At 53.7% G+C, this 20651-nt stretch overlaps 1 protein-coding gene across 11 annotated transcripts in view; it reads left to right on the top strand.

The window, feature by feature from the left end:
- NFIX (nuclear factor I X) overlaps positions 1-20651 on the top strand; it is a 97524-nt gene that overhangs the window by 21668 nt on the left and 55205 nt on the right. For 5 of the 11 annotated variants that reach the window (XM_077121663.1, XM_077121661.1, XM_077121657.1 and 2 more), the window contains one exon: positions 14746-15277. In XM_077121663.1, the coding sequence (XP_076977778.1) occupies positions 14860-15277 (418 nt within the window). In that variant the 5' untranslated portion in view covers positions 14746-14859. Of the gene's footprint in view, positions 1-1542; positions 1567-2290; positions 2397-13527; positions 13610-14180; positions 14205-14706; positions 15278-20651 lie in introns of those variants that run through there. The other 6 variants (XM_077121664.1, XM_077121660.1, XM_077121658.1 and 3 more) reach the window with 6 other exon arrangements.

Here is a 20651-nt window from a genome sequence, read left to right as displayed (position 1 = left end):
CTAAATCTCCTACCCCCCACCCTATCCCCGCCCATATGGGCAGGGTGGCCTCCGGGGCTCTCGGGCTTCCAAGAGCCCCTCGGCTCAGGCCCCAAAAACCTTGGGGCAGCACGCACCCCTACCCCCGAGGCCCTCCGCGTTCCAGAGCGCTTCCTCCTCCTCCTCCTCCGCGGTTCGCCTTCCTCCGCTTTCCCCTTCTTTGTTCCACCCCCGCCTGCTCCCCGGGGCTTCCCCTATTGGAGCTGCTTCGGCCAAAACCAACAACGCTCCAACGACACCCCGCCGTGGCCCCGCCGGGCGGCCGGCCCTACCCCCTGGCCGCTCGGGGCCAGATCCGGGCTCTGCAGGGCCCCGACGACGGCCCCGGCGCACGTGGCCACCCGCAGGGCGCGCGCATGTACGTGCGCACACCCCTGCCCCGGGAACCCGACCTGGGACCCCGGCTCGCCCACGTCCAACGGCCCAGCAGGGCGAGCGTACGTACACCAGCCCGCCCCGGCCGGGCTACCGGACAGGGTCTCCGCACGCGTCTCCTCCGCGCCGCAACGGGGATCCCGGGCAAAGAAGAAGTGACCGGCCTAACATACCCCAATAGGACTGCTGGGTGCACGCACGCGCGTGTATATGCACGCCCCTGCCAGGCGCCGAATGGGGGTCCCGAGTATACGCACGCACTCCCGGGCTCGCACTCTGACCCGAGTCCCGAGCACACGTACTGCTCGGCGGTTCCAAGCTTAGGTGGGTTCGTGCCCGCCTCCCGCCACCCACGGCGGCCCGTGAGCCTGAGGGAGCCGTGGGTGCCCACGCACGTGGCTCCAGGCCCACGCGGACCCGCATTTCCCTAGCCTGCACACGCGTGTGCTTCATGTGAGCCACACACCTGCAGGCGGCCCGGGGCACCTGGTTCCAAAGCTGCTTTCGGATTGTTGGGGGAGGGGGCTCTGAAGCGGAGGCCTATTCCCCACCCCCACCCTGCCTCCCTTTTCTCTCAGAACACCCACCTCCTCAAATGTCCTTGGGACGCAGGTGAGGTGCCCCAGAACTGCTGCCCAGTAGCGCCCCTGCATATGCTATATTTACATTTGAAATTTGTACCTTTATATATATATTTTGTACGTAAGAACCGCCCCCCCTCCCTTTTCCCGCTTGGACTAGGATTTTACCACCCCCACTCGGCTCCGTCCCAAACCTGCAAAACCCATTGCGCCAGGCGGGGACGCGGGGCGAGGCGGGAGCGGCCCTCCCCCTTCCCGCCGCGGACGCCCCACGTTCTTAAAGGCCGGGGACCTCCCCCCCTCCCCCGAAAGGCCTGGCCGCACCGACGAATCCCGCTGCGCTCCCCGAAACACAATCGCGGGGGTGGGTGCTGGCGGCGAGACGTTGCTTTTTGGTGCGTGTTTGCTGTTGCTGCTTAAATTAATCCTGAGTGACGGCCTGCAATGCCTCTCCACAAAGAGGCCATTTAATGCGCCCCCCCCACCTCCTCAAGCGAAACTTCCACTTGCCCCTGAGTCCCGCTGGGCCGCTTTGGCCGCGGCCACCAAGCCCTTCCTGCTTGCCCCTCGGGTACGCCCCGGGCATAAGGCGGCTTCCCTGTGCGCGTCAGGAACCTCGGGAGCCAGCGAGTGCGGCTGCATTTTCGAGGGGTGGAAGATTCCTTAAAATCCCAGCAGCGCATTGAAGAATGGGGCTGGGTAGGCGGGTGGCTTGGAGGGGATGTCCCAGGAACCACCTCCCCCCAGACGGCGCCACTATCCCCCGACGCTTGCGCTGGGATGCCCCAACCCGGACGAAGAAATGTTAGACGGCCCTCCGAGCCTTCTCTGGTTTCTCGGAGGCGACTATCCGGGTCGCCCCCCGCGTGGGGGTGAAGTCTCCTCCCCCGAGTCCGCACGTGCGTCCGCGTCGCGTGGCGCCCGCGCCCGTGTGTTAACCCCTGGGTGTGCCTCTCGCGGTCCACGGGCTCTCTGCGTTGTGGGCTCTCCGGTTTCCTTAGCGCGCGCAGCGTTTTCCCGCCTCTGCCCCATCAGTTCACGTCTGGGGCGGACGTGAGTGGGTGCGCGGTGGTCGGGAGGCCTCCGACGGCCCAGGCAGGACAGGCTTGCGTGCTTTCGATGCTGCAGAGCCTAGGGATCGACCGCCGCCGCCACTTGCATCGCGGTGTGGGAAGGGACAAACATAGCCCTAGACGGCGCGGATGCTCGCGACCTGGTGGGCCGCGGGCCACGAGCGGGCCAAGCGCAGAGCCCGGCGTGCGCGTGCGCGGCGGCGAAAAGGCGGGAAGCGGCGCGTCGAGTCCCCGGATGTCAGAAGGGCCCGAGGCGCGCGGCCAGGTGGGCCTGGAGGAACCTCTCCGGCGTTAAGCTGGGAGCCCCGGCCGTCGACCCCGCGGGCAGGTGAGGGGAAACCCGGAGCGGGTGTGTGAAGGGGCGGCGGCCATAGGCGAGGCCTTCTACCGTTAGTGCCGCCGGAGGCCCGAGAATATTACCTCCCAGCGCCGTAGGCCCTCTGGGTTTGACGGGTGTGGGGTGTGGTCCCTACGACATCCTGCGGGCCCCGCAGTACGCAGGCGCGCCTCACCCTTTTATGGGAACTCCCCCCAAATCACCCCAGGTCGGCGTCGAGGGCTGGCCTAGTTCGCGTTCTGTTTGCGGGATTAAAAGCCGCCGCCAGAAGGGACTCAAATGACGGCACTTTTCGCCTCGAGGCTGGTTTGGTGCCCGGGCGCACAACCCCACCCCGCTTGTGCCTCAGTTTCCCTCCCCCTGCACCCGCGCGTCCTCACAGGTCTCATGGAGCCTAATGCGGCGACGACGGTGATGGTTCCTGTTACTCCTTGTCAGCGGGGGGTCTTTGAATTGCTCCAGAATCCAAGGGTGACTTTGGGGCGCCAAGGTAGAGAGTGCCTCTTATCGTCGCCGCGTTGGGCTTGTAGCCGGCCCTAGGACTTCGAGTCCCCGGAGCTTCCCCTGTCTATTCCCAAGTCGCCTCTTCTTTTATGGTGGGGGCTGTAAAGTTTACCAGGGGAAATTTTGTTTGTTTCAGGGGTTGGCTGGGTTCGGGGGTGTTTAGCGTTCAATGAGCTTGGGGAAGAAATGTGACTAAGTGACAGAGAATGTGCTTTCCCTTTTCCTCTCTTCTGCCTTCAGGCCGGGAGGTTGTGATGCCTCTAAGAAACTTTTAAAACCACCCCCACTTCTCCATCCCTTCTGTTCAAAACCTACTTCTTTCCCAGGGCCAGGGTTTCTGAATTTGGGGCTCTAAGACCTCTCCATCTGTTGGTACCTTCAGTTTTGCAGCACCTCCTGGGCAGGTCGGAGGGAGAGGATGGAAAAGGGGAAAATAAACGTGTGTGTCGGAGCGGGCCTGAGTTAAAGTGTCAGAAGGGAAAGCTGGGGTCCGGCTGAACCCCTAACCCCCACCCCCAAGCGGTCGGAGAAAGCACCCAGTTGCGTCTGGTCGGTCTGAAGCAGGTCATAAACCCGACTTCTCATCATCTATGTTACTTAAATGAGCTTTGATGGCGTTAGGTCCTTTCCTTTTCCATGTGCAGATGACTCAGCCCGCCCAGCAGCTCCAGGCCAGGTGACCCCGGGGCGTTGCACCCTGAACCCAGCAGCAACCCCAGTACCCCACCCTGCCACCTTTTCTCCTTTTTTGCTGATTGTTCGGGTGATCTATTTTCTCTCCTTAATTTTTTTTTTAATTAAAGGAGTTTTATTACTTTCTACTGTTTGTATTTTCCTTTAAAAAATTTTTAAGCGCATGAGACCGAGGCTAAATGGTGGAAACAGACTGGATTTTTTAAGGGAGAGAAACATCAAGCCGGTGAAGGCTCCGCAGAGCTGGCGAGCCTGCCCTGCCTCTGAACCGAGCTGGTGCTGGCGGGTTCCCTGGCAGAACCGGGCCTGGGGCATCTGGGATCCCCGGCGCTAAAAAAGGCGTCTTAGAAATGCCAGGAATTAGGGGCGGTTAATAAAATAGCGTCTCATTTAGGAGCGCGCTTCTTTGCGCTGCCTCTCGTCGGAGCCCGGGTCTGCCACGGCAAAGTCTGTAATCAGAGAAAAATACCAGCTTTGTTGAGGGTTAGAATATATCATTGGCTAATGTGTGTGGTTTTTTTTTTCTTTTTAAATAATGCTAACCATCGGAATAATTAAAGAGTGAGAAATAACTCCTCTCCCCTCTTCTCTCCTCTACTCCGCGTTGTCTTATTTCAGGGAGGAAAACGCGCTGCTTTTTTCGGCAGGGCAGGTTGGTTTTTGGATGCGGGCTTTTTTCCCCCCTCCTAACCGGTCTTTCCCTCCGCTCGGGTCTGATTCGCAAATCCCCAGACCGGCACCAGCCGGGCAACTTGTGGCCGGCGTTCTCTCCTCTAGTCGGAGCCTCGCACTCCTTTTTTCCCTGCTCATTTAGAGGCAGCCCTCTCCTCTACCCTCCCCCGCTTCTGGACCCTGACCCACTGCCTGGTTTGCACCGGAGCGATTTAAAAAAAGAAAAGAAAGGAAGAAAGGAGCCCGGCCCTGGGTACCCCCGTGCCAGCCGAGGCTGCTTTCCCAGGCGGTGGACGAGGAGGGAAACCCTGGGTGTGGAGCCTCGGGGAGCAGAGCCTCAGTGCCCGCCCTGCACACTCTCTCCTTGAAAAAAAAAAAGCAAAAAAAACAAACTAGGATCAAGTGATCTAGTTTCTGAAGACTGCCTGCTCAGAGAGCTCAGATCTCCTGTCATATTTTAAATGAAGCTGAGCAATTTTTTTCTCCCCATCCCTACATGAAATATGGAAAGACACCTTGTCCTGCTAACCCCCTGCCCTTTGGGAGGGGAGAGAGCAGCGGGCAGCTCTCTCCCCAAGTCCAGATTTGGGGAGCGAAAGCAGGGGCTAGGACCTGGGCAGATGTGAGAATTGGTTGGGCCACCGAGATGGGCTCCGTGGTGGGCCTTTCCCCCAAGGTACACCACTTGGAGGGAAAAGGAGTTTTGCTTCTAGGGGGCTTGGGGAAGACTCAGCTCCCAGTAAGAAAGGAAATAAAAAATGGGGTGGGGTGGGGGTGGGGGGCTCGAGCCCACGGATGCCAGTGGCTTTGCAGAGGGAGTGAGTTCTTTATTTGGTTCAGGTGCTTTTAATTAAATGCGTTTCTCATATTTTCCTCGTTATTCAGTGCTTTTAATTAAATGCGTTTCTCTTATTTTCCTCGTTATTTGGGCCTTTTAGACTTTTTGGGCGAGCTCTTACCTCTGTCTTTTTACATAAGCAGAAACTTTCTTTTTTTCTCCCCTTCCCCTCCCCTTGGAGAGAAACTGTGGGAGGTATTTTGCCTTCAGTGCTTTTCTCTTTCCTGCTTTTTTTTTAAATTTAATTTTAAAATCATAAAGTAAATTTAGTGCGAGTGAAAGTGCAGTAGGGGGGAGCCAGCTGGGGTAAGAGCTAGGCAAGGACAGGCAAGACGTATCTGGCAGGGCCTGGCCTTCTCTTTCTGAGGCTGCCCCACCCCAGGGACCCCAGGCCACTGTCCCCAGGCCAGCTCTGCCACCTTCTTCCTCTCACTTTCTGTACCACTATTCTGGGTTAGGGAATGGGTACTGAGTTCTCCCTTTAGGGGTTTTGCTTGACCCACCCACCATGCAAGCCCGGGGGAGCTGCCTTGATCTCATCCCGGCTGTTGTACTTTCAGCTCCGTTTTTGTCCCCCTACCGCCACGTGCCCTGCCAGGCAATTGAGCCCACCACCCAGTTCCAAGGGGGTTAGACTCCGAGAGACAGCGAGGGGCCACATTTCACCCTTCCCCTTGAGTCACATGAACGGCACACTCTTGTTTTTGTAACACGTGTTCATGCCTAGGTGTTCCCGTGGACATCGCGGGTGTGGGCAGGAGCTATTTCTAAGGCAGATCTATCAGGAGCGCCCTATGGCTGCAAAACCAGGGCCTGTTCCTTGAGGCTGAAAATTGCATTTCTTATCCCTGGTGGGGTCCCCTGGACCTGCTCACTTTGTAAAAATGTATCAAGAGGCTCTCTTTATTCCCACCATACTGCAATTAAAAAGTTTATTTAAAAAAAAAAAACCTCCACCAACAAAAAACAAGTGAGACTTGAGGCAGCCCAAGGTGAAGGTAAAGAGAAGGCCACATTACAAAACAGTAATAATGCTCATTTAAATTAAAAGATTTTCCTGGCCTGCTTTGGTCCTTTTAGGCTTTCCTCCTCCTCTGCCCCTAGCAACGGAGGGAAGTCTTGGAAAAATTTATGGACCCATAAAAAAGCTTTCAGGCGTGGGGTCCACCAGCCTTTCCGACCTGTGCACGTGTACAGAAGGCCTGGAGACCTCCGGAAACTGGGTTCTAGACATACCATTGGAACATCTCAGGACCAAGGGTGAAAAAGTGGTAAAATAAGTTGACTTGCCAATTACATTTTGCTGTTGACATCTGGAAAGCAAAATTGCAGCTGTTCTCTTGCCGCCCGCCCCCCCCACCCCCCCATCACCACTTCTTTTTTCTGCACACCAAAGTTTTTTGTATGCTTGCCATCCAGACTTCAGTTTTCCGCACCATTCAAACATTTCCCCTCTGCTTAAATCGAGTTGTTGGTTGGGCCTTTTTAGAGAGGGGTGTGTGTGTGTGTGTGTGTGTGTGTGTACTTACTGTATACTTACGTACCTTACATTTGACAGTATAGTTTTTGAAGTAATTTATTTGAACAGGCCTGCCATCGGATCGATGGATATTCCCCTCTCTTTCCTTTCCATTTTCTCCCGGCCGCTGCCAGGTCCCTCCTTTCGCCGCTGCCCCCTCCAGGCAGGTACCAGGCAGCTTCTCCCTCCATGGCCCTTCTGCGGTGTGTTTTTGTTTTCTGTTCGCCCCCCAAAAATATTTGAACCAAAAAGCCTCTCCTTTTTTTCCTCCACCCACAGCAAACTGAAAGGGCTAGTGAACCGTGATTCAACAGTGTGAGGGCGCCTCTTTCTTCCTTAGCATTAATTAACTCAAGTTCGTTAGGACGTTGGGTCTGTCGCCCACAGTTTTCTCTTGTGTGTGCTGAATCGGGTCATAGAGGGAGACTTCCCGGGCAAACAGTTTGTGTTGGAGCTGGAGGACGCAGAGGGGGAGAGAGGGTGAGAAAGGAAGGCAGCGGGGGAAGAGTGGAGCAGTACTGGCCACCAGAGGAGGGGGCAGTCCCAGGCTTCGGCACCCCCATGCCGGCCTCCATGAGGGCCCCAGCTCCTGGGCACTGGGCATTCTCGGGTTTCCTTGGCAGGGATCCTGACAATAAATATAATAAAAATAATAACTCCCCAAATTGTGTATTTCGGGGAAGCTGCCTTCCTGGGCTGGGTTAGCTTAGCTCCCCCCTTCCGTGGAACTGTTGTCCGACAGAGAAGTGGCTCTCTCCAGGCCGAGAGTGCCTGGGAGCATAGGCCGGGCATAGGGGGTGCCCTGGCTCAGGGAAACGCTCCCTCATCATCCCCGCCCTTCCCTCCCAGAGCTGGCAAAGCAAGGGATGTGGCGACTGATGGACTAGGTGGGCCACCACCCTTAGGGAGTACCACCATGGGTAGGATGCCTGGCGGGTGTGGGGAGCTGTGATGGAGGGTAGTGGGTGGCCCTTCTTTTTGGAGGACCCACGAGCTTTCTGCTGGGTGCCGAGGCTTTGCTCCCAGAGATGCCTTTGGTGCTTTTTAAAAATATTTTGCTGTATGCTCTGGGCTGCTCTTGTCTTCCAGATATGCCCCAGCGAGCTGGGCAGTTGGACTCTGGTTTCAGCCAAATGTGGGGCTTTCTCCCGATCTCCGTTTTTGCCATATTTTCGGTTCTCCCCTAGAGAAAGTTGTGAGGCTGGCCTGCAGGGCTTTTTGTTTCCTCCTGGGCCGTTGGCCACCGTGGGCCTGCGAGGTGGGGAGAGGCTTCTCACATTGCCCCGACCCTCCGTTCTCCCCACCAGGCAGAGGAGAGGCTCTGGCCCTTCCTTCCATTTGGCGACACAAGGAAGTTTCCAGCTAAATCTGAAACCCAGGAGTAGGGCTTTTGTTTCCCATTTCCTCTAGAGAATGAGGCAAAAGTGAACGCTTTTCTAGCTACACTGGAGGGGACAAGTCGCCTCCCCAGATACCCCTATTTCTTACCCTGGTCTGCTCCGTGCCAGGAGGGTGAGGGGCAGCGCGCCTGGTGGCATTTGGAGCTAGAACGAGGCGGCCTGCTTGGCCCGGTCCCAGGCTAGCGCTCCCGCTCCTGCTCCCGCTCCCTCTCTGCAGGCAGCAGGAAAAAGGGAAGGAGGAGACGGGGTTACACCTTACCAGAGAGGCGCAGAGGGCCCCGATTCTGGGACAGGGCCCGGCCTGCACCCGGCTCTGGAGGTGCGGGGTGAACCTATGCCACCGGCGCCAGGGCGGCTGGCAGGGCTCGCGTGGGGCCGGCCTTCTGCGAAGCAGGGAGAGCAGGCCAGAGCCAGCCCCAAACCCGCTTTGTCCAAATCAGCCAAGCCTCGGGCGCCTAGGCTGCCTTCCTTCTGCCCTTCTGTTCCGTCCCTGGGAGAGGAGATACCCCCTCCCCTCCCTCTGTCGGTGGGTCCTGGGTCCCCATCTCTGCCCCTTGCTCTTTTCTGCAGCCTTCCCCAAAGCCATCTCAGGACCGATGGTGAAGTCAGCCTCTTTAGGCTCCAGCAAAGGCCGGGCTGAATTATAAAAATCCCAGAAATTGGGTTAAGAAACCAGAACTCTAATTTGTTGAGGCCTTTGAAATTTCCTGCCTCCTTTTTCCAGCCAGCCTACAGATGAACTATAGCAAAATGAATCAAATGGACACGGAAGTATCTGGTGATTTCTGTGTAAATTTTGTCACTTATTTGCACTATGTGTGGTTGCATCAGTGACATGGAGTTATATGGCCAGGGTTTGGAAGAGTAAATCTGGGCCTACAAGAAAAGCAGGAGGTGGGAAAATGGGATTTTTTTTTTTTTTAATTAAACCTGAAGTGATCTCCTAACAGAGGCCCTGGCTTTCAAGGTCCAGATTCTTATATTTCTAGATGTTTCATTATGGGCAGTTATAATGACATGGGACAGTCACAAAACATGTGCCACGCTGGGAGATTAATTTTGTTTTCTCAAAGAATCCTTAATATTGTATAGGTGAGTGAGGTGCTTATCTATTTTCATATTTGCTTCCAAATAATGCATAAGGCCTTTGTTTAAAGACCATTTTATGGAATTTGGGAAGTGACAGTATTTTACTTTCTCTGTGTAGAAGTAGTTTTCTAAGCTAGGTTTAAGATTTTTTTTTTGGACCCTGCCCTTGGACCTTTTTTTCCGTCTTTTGTTCCTGATTATTTTTCCCTCTCTGTTCTGCTTTTCCTTCAAGGGAAGTCATCTTTGCCCTTCTCTGTCTTTTCACTTCTGGGCCCAGCTTTGCTCTTATTCCAATTTGGCTTACCCCGTCTGCCTTTCTTTCTTTCTCCCCACTTCTCTTGCTTTTGCCTTGTGGCCTGCTCGTCTGTCTTTCTTTCAGCAATGTCCCAAACCGGCACCAGTATTTTAAAAAATATTCCAGTGAAAACCATTGCTGTTTTAATAAAAATCCTCCGTACTCGACAATAAAAGAGAAAGGCCTTGCTCTCACAAAGGCACAGAAATTCCTTTCCACAAACCAAGCGCCCTTGCAGATTTTACGAGTCTTATTTCCGGCTTCTAGAATTTTCTTTTAAATGGGGGAAATACGTTTTCCCTATTTTCCCCTGCGTTTCTCCCCCTTTTGTCTCACTTAAATTTCCTTTTTTTCCCTCACTCTTTTCAGCATCCCTAGCGTCCTTTCCCGTGACTGCTTTTTTCTCTGGCTCCCCTTTTTCTGCTTCCTCTGGGGCCCGGCTCCCTCTAGCCCCTGAATCCTTGCATTGCTGGTGTCTTCAGGCTGGGGAGCCCGAGTTGGCTGAGGGTTTCTTTTTTGAAGCTTGGCTCTGGTTTGCCTGTGCAGGGCAGGAAGGAAGAAGGGAAGGAGGTTGGGGCGGCTGACAACGGAGACAGGTAATCTTCCCACTGGAGCCCTGACTCCCTTCTTAACAAAAGGGGGACAGTCCCTTTTGTCTGGGGCTCCCGAGGGCGTGTCCAAGCCTACTGGCTGCCACCAGTGGAATGTAGGTGGAGGAAGCCTTGGGGGCAGAGAGTGCTTGAAGGGTTTTTAATGGAACCTGAGCAGTCTTACAAGGAGAGAGAGACAGAGACAACGAGAGGAAAAGAGAGAGACACCTCTATTCCCCACTCCCTCTCCAAGCAATGAGAAGACCCTAGCGGGTCTCCCCTGCTCCACCCCAAGCTGGCACCCCTGTGTGGATAGGGAGAGGGAAGAGTGCTACTTGGCTACTTGGTACCTGGGAATCCACTCTGCTCACCTTCCAGGTTATGGCACTGGCTGGAGGAGGATACTGAGCAATTGTTCTCCCTTCCTGTTCTCCCCCTGGGAAGGGTCCTCCTGTCCAGCAAGTGTTAAGGAGGCACATGGCTGTCTGCGTGGGTCCCCAAGGTTCCAGGGAGCCCCTCTCCTCACTACCCCTGCTCCCATCCCTTGGCCAACCCCACTCGACCTCTTGACCTCTCCCTTCCTCTAGAAGTCAATCCTGGGCCTTCTCCTGCTTCCTTAACCTCCACTTGCATCCTTCCAACTTTCTGCTCCTGTCTCTGGGGCTGTCGTCCCTCCTCCCTCCCCCTACCTAGTGAACAACCAGATTTTCAGAATCAACCCACTCCTGGTCTAACCTTAGAAAAGGGGAGACATGCTGGGATTTTCCAGGAGGCCGATGTGGGCCATTTTCCATTTGGTTTCTAATATTTAGTATAAATCAAGATTCTAGAAAAATACCTAGGTACGAAATATAAACTCACCCGTAGATTTTATGGGCTTATCTTTTTTCTTTTTAAAATTTTTTCAACAGTTTATTAAGATCTAGTCACATATTACACAATCCATCCAAAGTATACAATAAATGGTTCATAATATCATCACATGGTTGTACATTTATCACTACAATCAATTTTAGAACATTTTTATTACTAAAGAAAAGGAAAAGCCTATACCCCTTATCCATTTATAGTCTTATTTTGACTCTATAAGATAAGATAGCTTCCTTGGCTGGAGAGTTAGGGTTGGAGGTCTGGGGTCACGAAGCTAACAGCTTTGGCTCCTTGGACATCATTTATTGAGTCCTAAGAGCCCTGTCTGTCACTGCGCCTGCCTCCTGCCCTTTCCCCTCTCATCATACCCCTCTGAGTCAGCTATGAGCCAGCCTCAGACCTGCCATTTAAGGGGCGCAGACCGGAAACCCAAGTACCTTTTCCCATGTTCAGGGTCCAGTGGCAGTCCAGGTTGAATGGGAGCGTGGGGCTCCCCTGTGGGGGGCAGCTTCCTGTGACTGAGTTCACCCAGGCCCCATTCGTTCTCCTGGCTGGAGCCCGTTCCTTTCCGTGTGGTTGGCTCTCTTTGGCTTAGTTTTATTTTATGCCTTCGCAGCTACCTTGCATGGTACGGTTGGGGCCCTTCTGTTTGAATTGATTTTGGGGGTGGGGGTGGGAATCAGCCATGGGTCACGTGGGGAGGGCCTGGTCGGAGGCTGTAGAGCTGGAGGGGCGGGACGGGGTGAAGTGTCCAGCTCTGCGGCCGCCTCACCACTCCCCGCCCTCCTCCCTCCGGGACTGGCCGCTGCGTCTGGGGCTGCGTGGAGCACTCGGCAGCGCAAGGCGCGCTTTGACAGGAGGCTATTTTAATACAACTGTCGCAGTTCTGCGAGCGAGCTGCCTCGCGTTGGCATCACCGCTGATGGAGCGTGCATGGCTGGGTGTGGGCCCGGGGGTGTGGGGAGAGCTGGGGGTTGGGGAGCTCGCCTGATTGGGTAGAGGGGGGGAGGAATATGAAGGTACCGTCCTCCCTGGGGTGCGCGAGGAGTCCCCTGCCCTGGAAGTGCCGCCTGCACAGACACTTTTGCGCTCGCTCTTTCTTCTCTTTCTATTCATAGCACCGCAGCTCAGCTCGTGTGCATGGACGGGCAGGAAAACTTCCACTCACCCCTGTGGGCTCCATAAAAGAGAGAGAAAGAGAGTGGAAAAAAATAGAACCAGAAAAAGGGAGCGTGCGGGGGCCTGGGAGAAAGACTGAAACCAAAACACCGAGAGAAGGCGCAGCTGCTTTCTCCAAGGCCTTCTGGGGCGCACAAGCCCGCCCGCCCGAGTCGCTCCTTTATTTATTTATCTTTCTGGCAAAAAAAAAAAAAAATCCACGTTTTCCTTCATCTTCCCCCTCCCCCCTCCTCCCTCCTCCTCCCTATCCCCCCCCCCCACCCCCGCCCCACCAAATTTGCTGGGTGGCCGCTGCCAAATGGACCAGAGTGGGAGCCTGGAATGAAAAATTCATAACTGCTGGACTTTGCTTGTTCATTAGACATGAACTTGTCGATTGGGCAAATTGTTTTTGGTCTCCAACCGCCGGGGGCTCTCCCCACCCTCCCCGGCTCGCCTGGTCCCTCCTCCCCTTGGACGCAGCCATTGGCTGCCCATGGATGTCTCTTTGCCAAATAGGTGGATCCTTCTCCCCCTCCCTCTCTCTCCCTCTCCCTTCCTCTCCCCCCCCCCTTTTTTTTTTTTACTGGCTTTGGCACAAGCAATTGGATGGGGATTGAGCATGAAAGGGGAGAGAGAGGGAGTTTGAGAGAGAGAAAAGAAGCAAAAAAAAAAAAAAGAGAGAGAACCCAACCAGTGCGCACAGATACACGCAAATGCACGCACACACGCACATACACACACATGCACACACCCCATCCACGTCCTTCCTCTCGCCATCTCTCTCTTCCTCCCTCCCTCCCTTGCTTCCTCTCTCTCTCTCTTTCTCTCTCTCTTTCTCACTCACTCTCACTCTCACTCTCTCTCTTGCACGCCTCTGCCAGCGACGGTCTGCAGCCGGTCAGAACTCGCCCTCTTCCCCGGGAATCTGCGAGCAAGCAAGCTCCCCCTTTTCCTTCAAACAGGCAGAGGGAGGCAGCGAGAAGTTTACACCCCTGTGCCGCTGCCAAAGCCGAAAGCCTTTTCCTTCAGCTGCCTGCTTTTTCCCTCCTGGTTTTTGTTTTTGCACGGGGAGGGGGGTGTAGGGTGTGTATATGTATGTGTGTGTGGGAGGGATCGTGGGAGGTTGGTTTTGATTTTTAAATTTTGATTATTCTTTTCTTTTTTTAACTGCAAAAGGATGCACAGGGGGAGAAATTGAAAAAAAATTTTTTTTGTTGGCTTTTGTTTACCTGGTGTGTGTGACAACTGGCTCACTCCCCTTCTTTGCTTGCTACTCCTGACCTTTCTTCCTTTTTGCTCCTTAAAAAATATATGTGTATACATGTAGATAGATAGATTAATTTCCCCCTTCTGTGCAATGGAGCGTGGGGGGGGAGAGGAGGGGGAAGGGTTTGTGAATCCACCCAAGCCCGGCCCCTCTTCCCCAGACCACCAATAATAACCCCCTTTAAAACATTTACCTTCCTCCCCTGCTCCTCCTCCTCCCCCTCCCCCACCCACCCCCAACTCTCAACTCTTGAGTCCAGAATCTCAGAATCGGGCGTTGGGCTTTGCCGAGTGCTACAGACCAATGGTAATTATCTAATTTTTTCCAGTTTTATTTTGGTGAACAGAAATCCATTCTTATTTAAACTTCTAACAAGCCAAAAAAGCCAAAAAGGAAAAAAGAAAAGAGGGGGTGGTGGTGGGAAATAAAGAATAAGCCCCCAGCCCAGCGCTCTGTTACTCACTGTCTGGAGAGAGGGTGAAGGGGTCAATGGGAAGCTGGAGAAGGGGCCCGCAAGTGGACCCTTGGAGCTTTTGACCCTAACGTGGCCAAGACACCACCCCTTATTTTTCGTACTAACAAGAAGCGTTTTGTACATTTACTGCGAATAACATCCGTTATCGCTGTCGACAACAATGCCGAATACCACATTTTGAGGCTTTAGATCTGATGGAAAAATTCTGGGGTGGGATGTTCCAGTTGGATCAGGAGGAGGAGGAAAGAAAATGAAAACCGCCTGGGGCAAGGGGGAAGCCAAATCCGGCTCCTCTCACTAATGTCATCTTCTTGCTTTCTGGGGGTGGGGGGCGGGCAGGGATGGTTGGGAGATGGGAGCGGTGGTGGTGGCGGCAGTGACTGCCCAACGCGACCAGTGTCCCGACTGGTGGCGTTGAGCCTGCGGGTTTGTGCGAGGCTGGATGCGTCGGCGGGGCTGGGCCAGCGGACCCAAGTTCAAGGCTGCGACAGAACATGGAGCTGTCATGGGCTCGACAGAGCGTGGCGGGGTTACCGGCAGCGTGTGTGTGTGTGTGTGTGTGTGTGTGTGTGTGTGTGTGTGTGTGTGTGGACAGCAGTGTTCTCTGTGCGCGCGCCCGCGTGTGTGTTTGTGTGTGTGTGTGTGTGTGTGTAAGAGAGAGGAGGGAGAGAGGGAGGGAAGAGGTGTGTGCACTAGGCTCTGGGTCCCTCTATTTGGCTGTGGAGGCTGAAATGGGAGCAAGTGGCCCTCTGAGCTGGCGGTGACCACACTTTTGAAGAACAATCAGAAGAGGATAATTTTATTTTATTTTTGCAGGGTGGGGGGGGGAGCAGGAGGAGAAGGCGATCTTTCCTTGTGCATCCCCCCTGTTAACACGTCTCCTCTCCTTCTCTCTTTCCCCCCTCGCCCCGCACTCCCCTCCTCCCCGCCTCCCTTGCCCCGCATGCTCCCGGCTTGTCGCCTGCAGGATGAGTTCCACCCGTTCATCGAGGCGCTACTGCCTCACGTCCGCGCCTTCTCCTACACCTGGTTCAACCTGCAGGCGCGGAAGCGCAAGTACTTCAAGAAGCACGAGAAGCGGATGTCAAAGGATGAGGAGCGCGCAGTGAAGGACGAGCTGCTGGGAGAGAAGGCCGAGATCAAGCAGAAGTGGGCATCGCGGCTGCTGGCCAAGCTGCGCAAAGACATCCGGCCCGAGTTCCGCGAGGACTTCGTGCTGACCATCACGGGCAAGAAGCCGCCCTGCTGTGTGCTCTCCAACCCCGACCAGAAAGGCAAGATCCGCCGCATCGACTGCCTGCGCCAGGCCGACAAAGTGTGGCGCCTGGACCTGGTCATGGTCATCCTGTTCAAGGGCATCCCATTGGAAAGTACTGACGGGGAGAGGCTCTACAAGTCACCCCAGTGCTCGAACCCCGGCCTGTGTGTCCAGCCGCATCACATTGGAGTCACGATCAAAGAACTGGACCTTTATCTGGCTTACTTTGTCCACACTCCTGGTAGGTTCCTCTGCACGGTGGTGGTTTGTGTTTCTTTTCATTCCCTTCTAGTTTGCTTCTATCTGCTGGCAATTTCTTCTGGGTGTCAGGCCCCTGATTTCGGGCCTAGTAGGGGGACAGTTGGCCTTCTGGGGGGTGGGGTAGCTGCATGATAAGCGACTCCCCCCCATTTTCCCCCTTCTTTTCGCTCCTTGTGCTACCCTGCACCCCCTCATTCTTCTTCTCCTATTCCCTTTGCCATATTATGGTTTTGGTGCACCTCCATTTCTGTAGAATTTCTCCAATCCAAAAGATACCAGCAGGATGTTAGAATTGGGGCAAGGGTGCCCCTGAATCATTTGAGATGAGCAAAAAGAGAAAAAAGCAGTCGTTTCTCTCAGTTCAAATGAATCTGGAGAAATATCGGGGAGCAGGTGCCGGCTTTACTGCAGCTTTTCCTCCTGGTCCTGGTGTGAAGCCGCATTTGGCTCAAGTGGGGTGGATGCAGTTCAGCAGAAAAAGAGGAATGTAAAAGCCACAGAGATGAGACTGAGTGAATAGAGGAGAGGAGGGAAAGTGATAAGCAGGTTAGGGAGCCCCTCTGAGACGGTGATACTGAGGTGGTGAAGCCACAGCAAGGATGAGGAAGGAGTAGTTTGACCAGGATTTGCCTGTTGGAGAGCCTGGAGGTAATTTGACTTCACAGAGAGAGTGACAAAATGCAAGGAGTTCCTTGAACTCTTCCTTTTGACCTTGTGACGGCTGAAAGTGGGAAGACCCAGGGCAGATGGGTGGCAGAGAAGCAGCCTGTGGCCCAGTCAGGACCGAGAATGGCCTCCCCGGGCAAGAAACACACACACACAGAATTTTGCAGGATTTCCTTGTTCTTGCGCACTACAAGTAATTTTTTCCTAGTTCTCCTCTTTGCTTTTCTACTGTCACCCTGCCTCTTGGGTTGGGATCATTCAGTTCTCTTCCTTCCTTCTGTTCCTTTTTTTCTGTTTGTTCTTTCTTTGCCCTTTCCCTTTCTATAATTTCTTTCTGCTTTTGTTTTCTTAGAAATTGAAACAGAGATGGCTGGTTAATTTTTAGCCTCCACTCAGCTACGCCCAATTTACTGTCGCCTTTGAAACCTAAACGGGCACACTCTATGATTAAGCAAGACAGAAATGTGTTTACATTATGCCCAACCAACTTGTAATGAGAGGACTACCAAACCTTTCTGTGCGTGTGTGCGCGCGCGCACGTGGTTTCCTTTCCTTTTCAGTTTTCTTTTCTTCTCCCCTTCTCATCTTCCTTCTCTCTTTATACGAATGTGAGAGAACTGAGAGAACATGGCTTAATTTCAGCTTTTACAAATGTTCTTTCCTGCGAGTGTGAGTATGCGTGTCTGTGTGTGTTTTCTTTCTTGTTCACTCACAAGAAGGAAAAGAGATTCAGAATTGTTGTGCCTCCCCCTTGCCTGCTTGGGAAGTTGGGAGGAGTAGGAATGGCACGACTAAATCCAGAAAGAAAACTTGGGGTAGAGAGGAGCTTTCAGCCGCGCGTCATGGATACTTGCTGTGCTGGAGAACTTCAGGGGTGGGGGAAAGGAGGACAAGGCCACGTTTGTGGTCTATCTTGTGCCTTCTCTCTGCCTCTGAGAACTGATTTTAGTAGCCGGCTAGAGGCAGTGGACACTGCCCTGCCTCTGGACCCCACCTCATGCTTCTTTCTAGGCCCGTAGCAGGCCCTGTGAGAACTTCACAAGCGTTCACGTAGACAGGCCAACTGTCAGCTCCCCTCACCCACTTGGGCTTGAAATTTTTTCTGTCACTCTTTCTTTTTGGTAAAGATACTTAAGCAACAACAAAAAAATTCATCTCTGTGTTTGCTGTGTAAGTCAGAGCTAGACGGGTGTTGCCTGGTGGCATTGGAGGTGGCCTGGGGGACACTTGGATCTACCACTGGTACTCTGTCAGTCAATACCATAGATTGTTTCTCCAATGTGGGACTCCTCCTCCCGTCTTCAGGCTGAGGGGTCCCAGGCACTCCCACCATGGAAACTGCTCCTTTCTCTGTTAAGCTGGTTTCCTCCCACCTGGCCTCCTAGCAGGATGAATCCTCGTAACTGAGTTGTATTTCCCCAGTCTCATTTATTTTAGGCCAGATTCATGCCTGTACCAGCATTGGGCCAAGCTAAGATGAAGTGTGGTGCTCGGGAACTGTTTTCCAGCCAGGCTCTGGCTGCTGGGTCAACTGGGCCAGTGACAGGAGAGGGGTACACAGCTGCCCATCTCCACCCAGCTCATAAGATCGTTAGTTCAGGAACCTAAGTGAATTCACTTGCCATTGCATGTGGCCAGAGCCACCTCTTTTGGGGCAAAAGCCCAGTTGAGACCTGAGGAATTTTTTTTCCCCTAGAATTCAGGGGGATTCCAGATAGCTTTGACGAAAGTAGGGTTGTGTTCTTTTTTTTGTTTTTGATTTTGCCTGGACTCACTTAGAGCAGGCCTCACTGAAGAGTGTAGGGGCAAGTTGTGGTGGCCTGGATGGCAAGTCGTGGGCCTTGGCTTTTCTTCCTTGCAGGAGGGTAGGTTGGTGGTTTCAAGACCCGCCTGAGCTGGCCCAGCCTGCTGGAGTAGGTCTTCTTCTGTGGCTTAGTTGCCAAACCTGGTGCTGTTTGAGGGCGCCCCCTTCTCAGAATCCACTTGGCAGGCCAGCTCTTTGTTCCCAGCGTACAGTGGATGCGGGGGCTGAGTGGGGAGGGCCCTGAGAAGAGTTGTTCTGGACTCTGGAAGAAGGGCTTTTGCATCCCTTAAATCTGGACTGCAGCATCAAATCGGGTGAACCTGCTATGGTGACTTGGGTGTGTGTGTGGGGGGGTGCAGCCTCACCTCCAGGTAGCCTTGCTGTGCCCCAGGTGAGGCTGTAAGACATGGATGTGGTCAAAAGGTAATGAGGGATGTGGTGTGACACCAGGAGCTGTACTCCCAAAATATGGGTTCTAAGGGCCATCCCTGGCCCTGTTGGCGGGGGCGGGGGGGATGTGACGAGCACAGCCTCTGGCTGGAAAGGTGTCTCATGGTGTGTGTATCCATCCACATCTGGGAGGTGTGGCAGAGGCAGGGTACAGCCAAGGAGCTCTGGAGTGGGAAGGGATGCCGCAGTGTCTTTCTGCGAAAGGAGGTGTCCCAGAGAAGGTGGACACGGGGCACCGTGGGCTGAGACTGGAAATCAGGCCTAGGTGAGGAAGGGTGGCCGAGCCTCTAAAGTGGCACCCAGGTGCCCTGAAGGTGGCCCCCCACATTCAGAGCTTCCTAGAGCTCTAAACTTTGGTCCCAGGAAAGGAAGCAATTCAACAGGGAAGACTGTCAGTTTCTCAGGGTCGAACCTCTCTGTCTGGTCCCCTGTTTAGTTATGGAGTTCCTACACCCTCTTCTCTTTACTTCTGTGCAACGAACCCCCACATACCCATCCCTGGTGTCAGCTGTTACCGACTTACGGCTGACCTCTAATCCATCTGTCCGTTCATTCCACCCTGTCTCTGCCTACGCTGGCCTCGTGGCTTTTCATCTGTAAATATTTCTGTGTACATTTCTGAATGTAGCCACAATACCATTATCTTGACCTAAAAAAAAAAAAAAAAGCCAATCAATACTTTAGTAGTATCAGAACACTAGAATGCTAATTATCTCCTAATTTGTATTTTATAGTTAATTTGCCTGAAAAAGGATGCAAATAAGCTCTGTGCATTGCGAGGGGTTAAATCTTTCAAATTTCATAGTATATGGCTTTTTTCCTTCTCCCCTTCCTCCTTCTTTTTTCCTTTTCTGGCAATTTTTTGCTGCTATTGTTGAAGATTCTGGGTCCTCTGTGACCTGTGAGTTTTCCTCTAGTGTGTACTCTGTAGACGGCACCCTCTTGGGTCTTTGAGTCTGTTGCACTGGTAGGAGACTGCCTCCAGGTCAGAGTGGTCTGTGTCAGCCTTACCTGTGCAGGAGATTGATTTAGCACCCGAGGATGTGGTCGTGTGAACTTTTTCAACTGTTCAGTCCATCCCCTGATGGGTCTGAGGGCTCACCAAGCTTCACTACTCAGGACTTGGCCAAAGGCGTTGGCTTTCAGGAGGGTGAGCTTCTTCTCCGCATCCTCCCTCATGCTGGCAGGCATTGCATCCCCTGTGCCAGCTCTGCCAAGGTGTGGCCAGTCCCTGCCAATGCCCCCTCTAGCCTTTGCTTGGCTGCTGACCTTTCCAGGGGGTTCTGATCTTGAGCAGTGTGGGAGGGATTCTCTCAGGGGACTAACCACTGACATGCATGCTTTGCCACCTTCTACTCTGCCTCCTTCCTCAAGGCCCAAGAGTGCCCCCACCCTGCACCTGTGAGGCAGCGCCATCTGGTGCCAGGGCTGGCAAAGGCAGCAGGGCCCAGGAACCAGTTGGTAAAATTAGAATGATCTGTGGGTTGGCTTTTCAACCCTATGTAGGGGCTCCTTTAGAACATTCCAGAAGAGATGTCACCAACCCTCAGATGTCAGCTTTGGTTGTTGCAAAATTCCTCAGTATTTCTGGTTGAAAGGATGATGCAAAGCTAACATGTAAAGATAACTGGCATGTACGAAACAGGTGAGCAGTGGACAACTACCGTTGCAATTGTCATTTATACTTAACAGCTTGGTGAGCACACATCTGTCTGTCCCTTGACAACCTTCACCCATTGGTCTTGTTTCGACTTAAGGAATAACTCAGGTTTGAGCTGGTTTTTCCGTGACACTGCAGCCTTTTGAATATTGAATATCGAAGGCAGCTTGCTTTTCCCTTTCTATCCCTCTGCCCAGGAAGCTGCCACCTCTATGGGCCAAATGTTGCCGGTCCCCTCCTGCCTTGAACTTGGCCCCCGGAGCCCTTTGTCCTGGTCCCTCTTAAACCAGAGCGTTTGGAATCGAACACTGAAATCCAATGCCACTGGATTTCAGCTGACCATGGTAGCTACATAATTTGCAGGAGGGCCTTCTGTCTAAATAATTTGCGGGTCCAGTCCAGGAGGAACATGCAGAGCCCTTGTTCAGAAATTATTAGGAATTGCAGCAACAACAGAGTAGTGGACCAGGCATGGGGCCTGTGCGGTTGCCCTGGTTGTGCACTTATGGCTCCCGGGAGTGTCAGTGTCACATGAAGGGCCTGGCTCTAAGCGGTGTATAGGGATAACTGTGTCCACAGGTGGCCTCATGGAGGGAATGGTTGGCTCCCAGGGGAACATCAGAAGTGCCCAGACCAATCGCTCAGCTTGATGTCTTTCTCAGACCCTTTCCCCTGCTCCAGTCCCCTGTGTCCATAGTGCCATCCTCCCCTGCTGCCTGAACTCGCCAGTGGAGTGCTCACCTCATGGGGTCGGTGGGAAGCTGTAGCTGAAGC

This window comes from Tamandua tetradactyla, chromosome 11 (assembly GCF_023851605.1).
Source record: "Tamandua tetradactyla isolate mTamTet1 chromosome 11, mTamTet1.pri, whole genome shotgun sequence".
In the NCBI taxonomy this organism is placed as follows: Eukaryota; Metazoa; Chordata; class Mammalia; order Pilosa; family Myrmecophagidae; genus Tamandua; species Tamandua tetradactyla.
The sequence above is the reverse complement of the archived record's forward strand: the minus strand, read 5'-3'. Positions and strand labels throughout refer to the sequence as shown.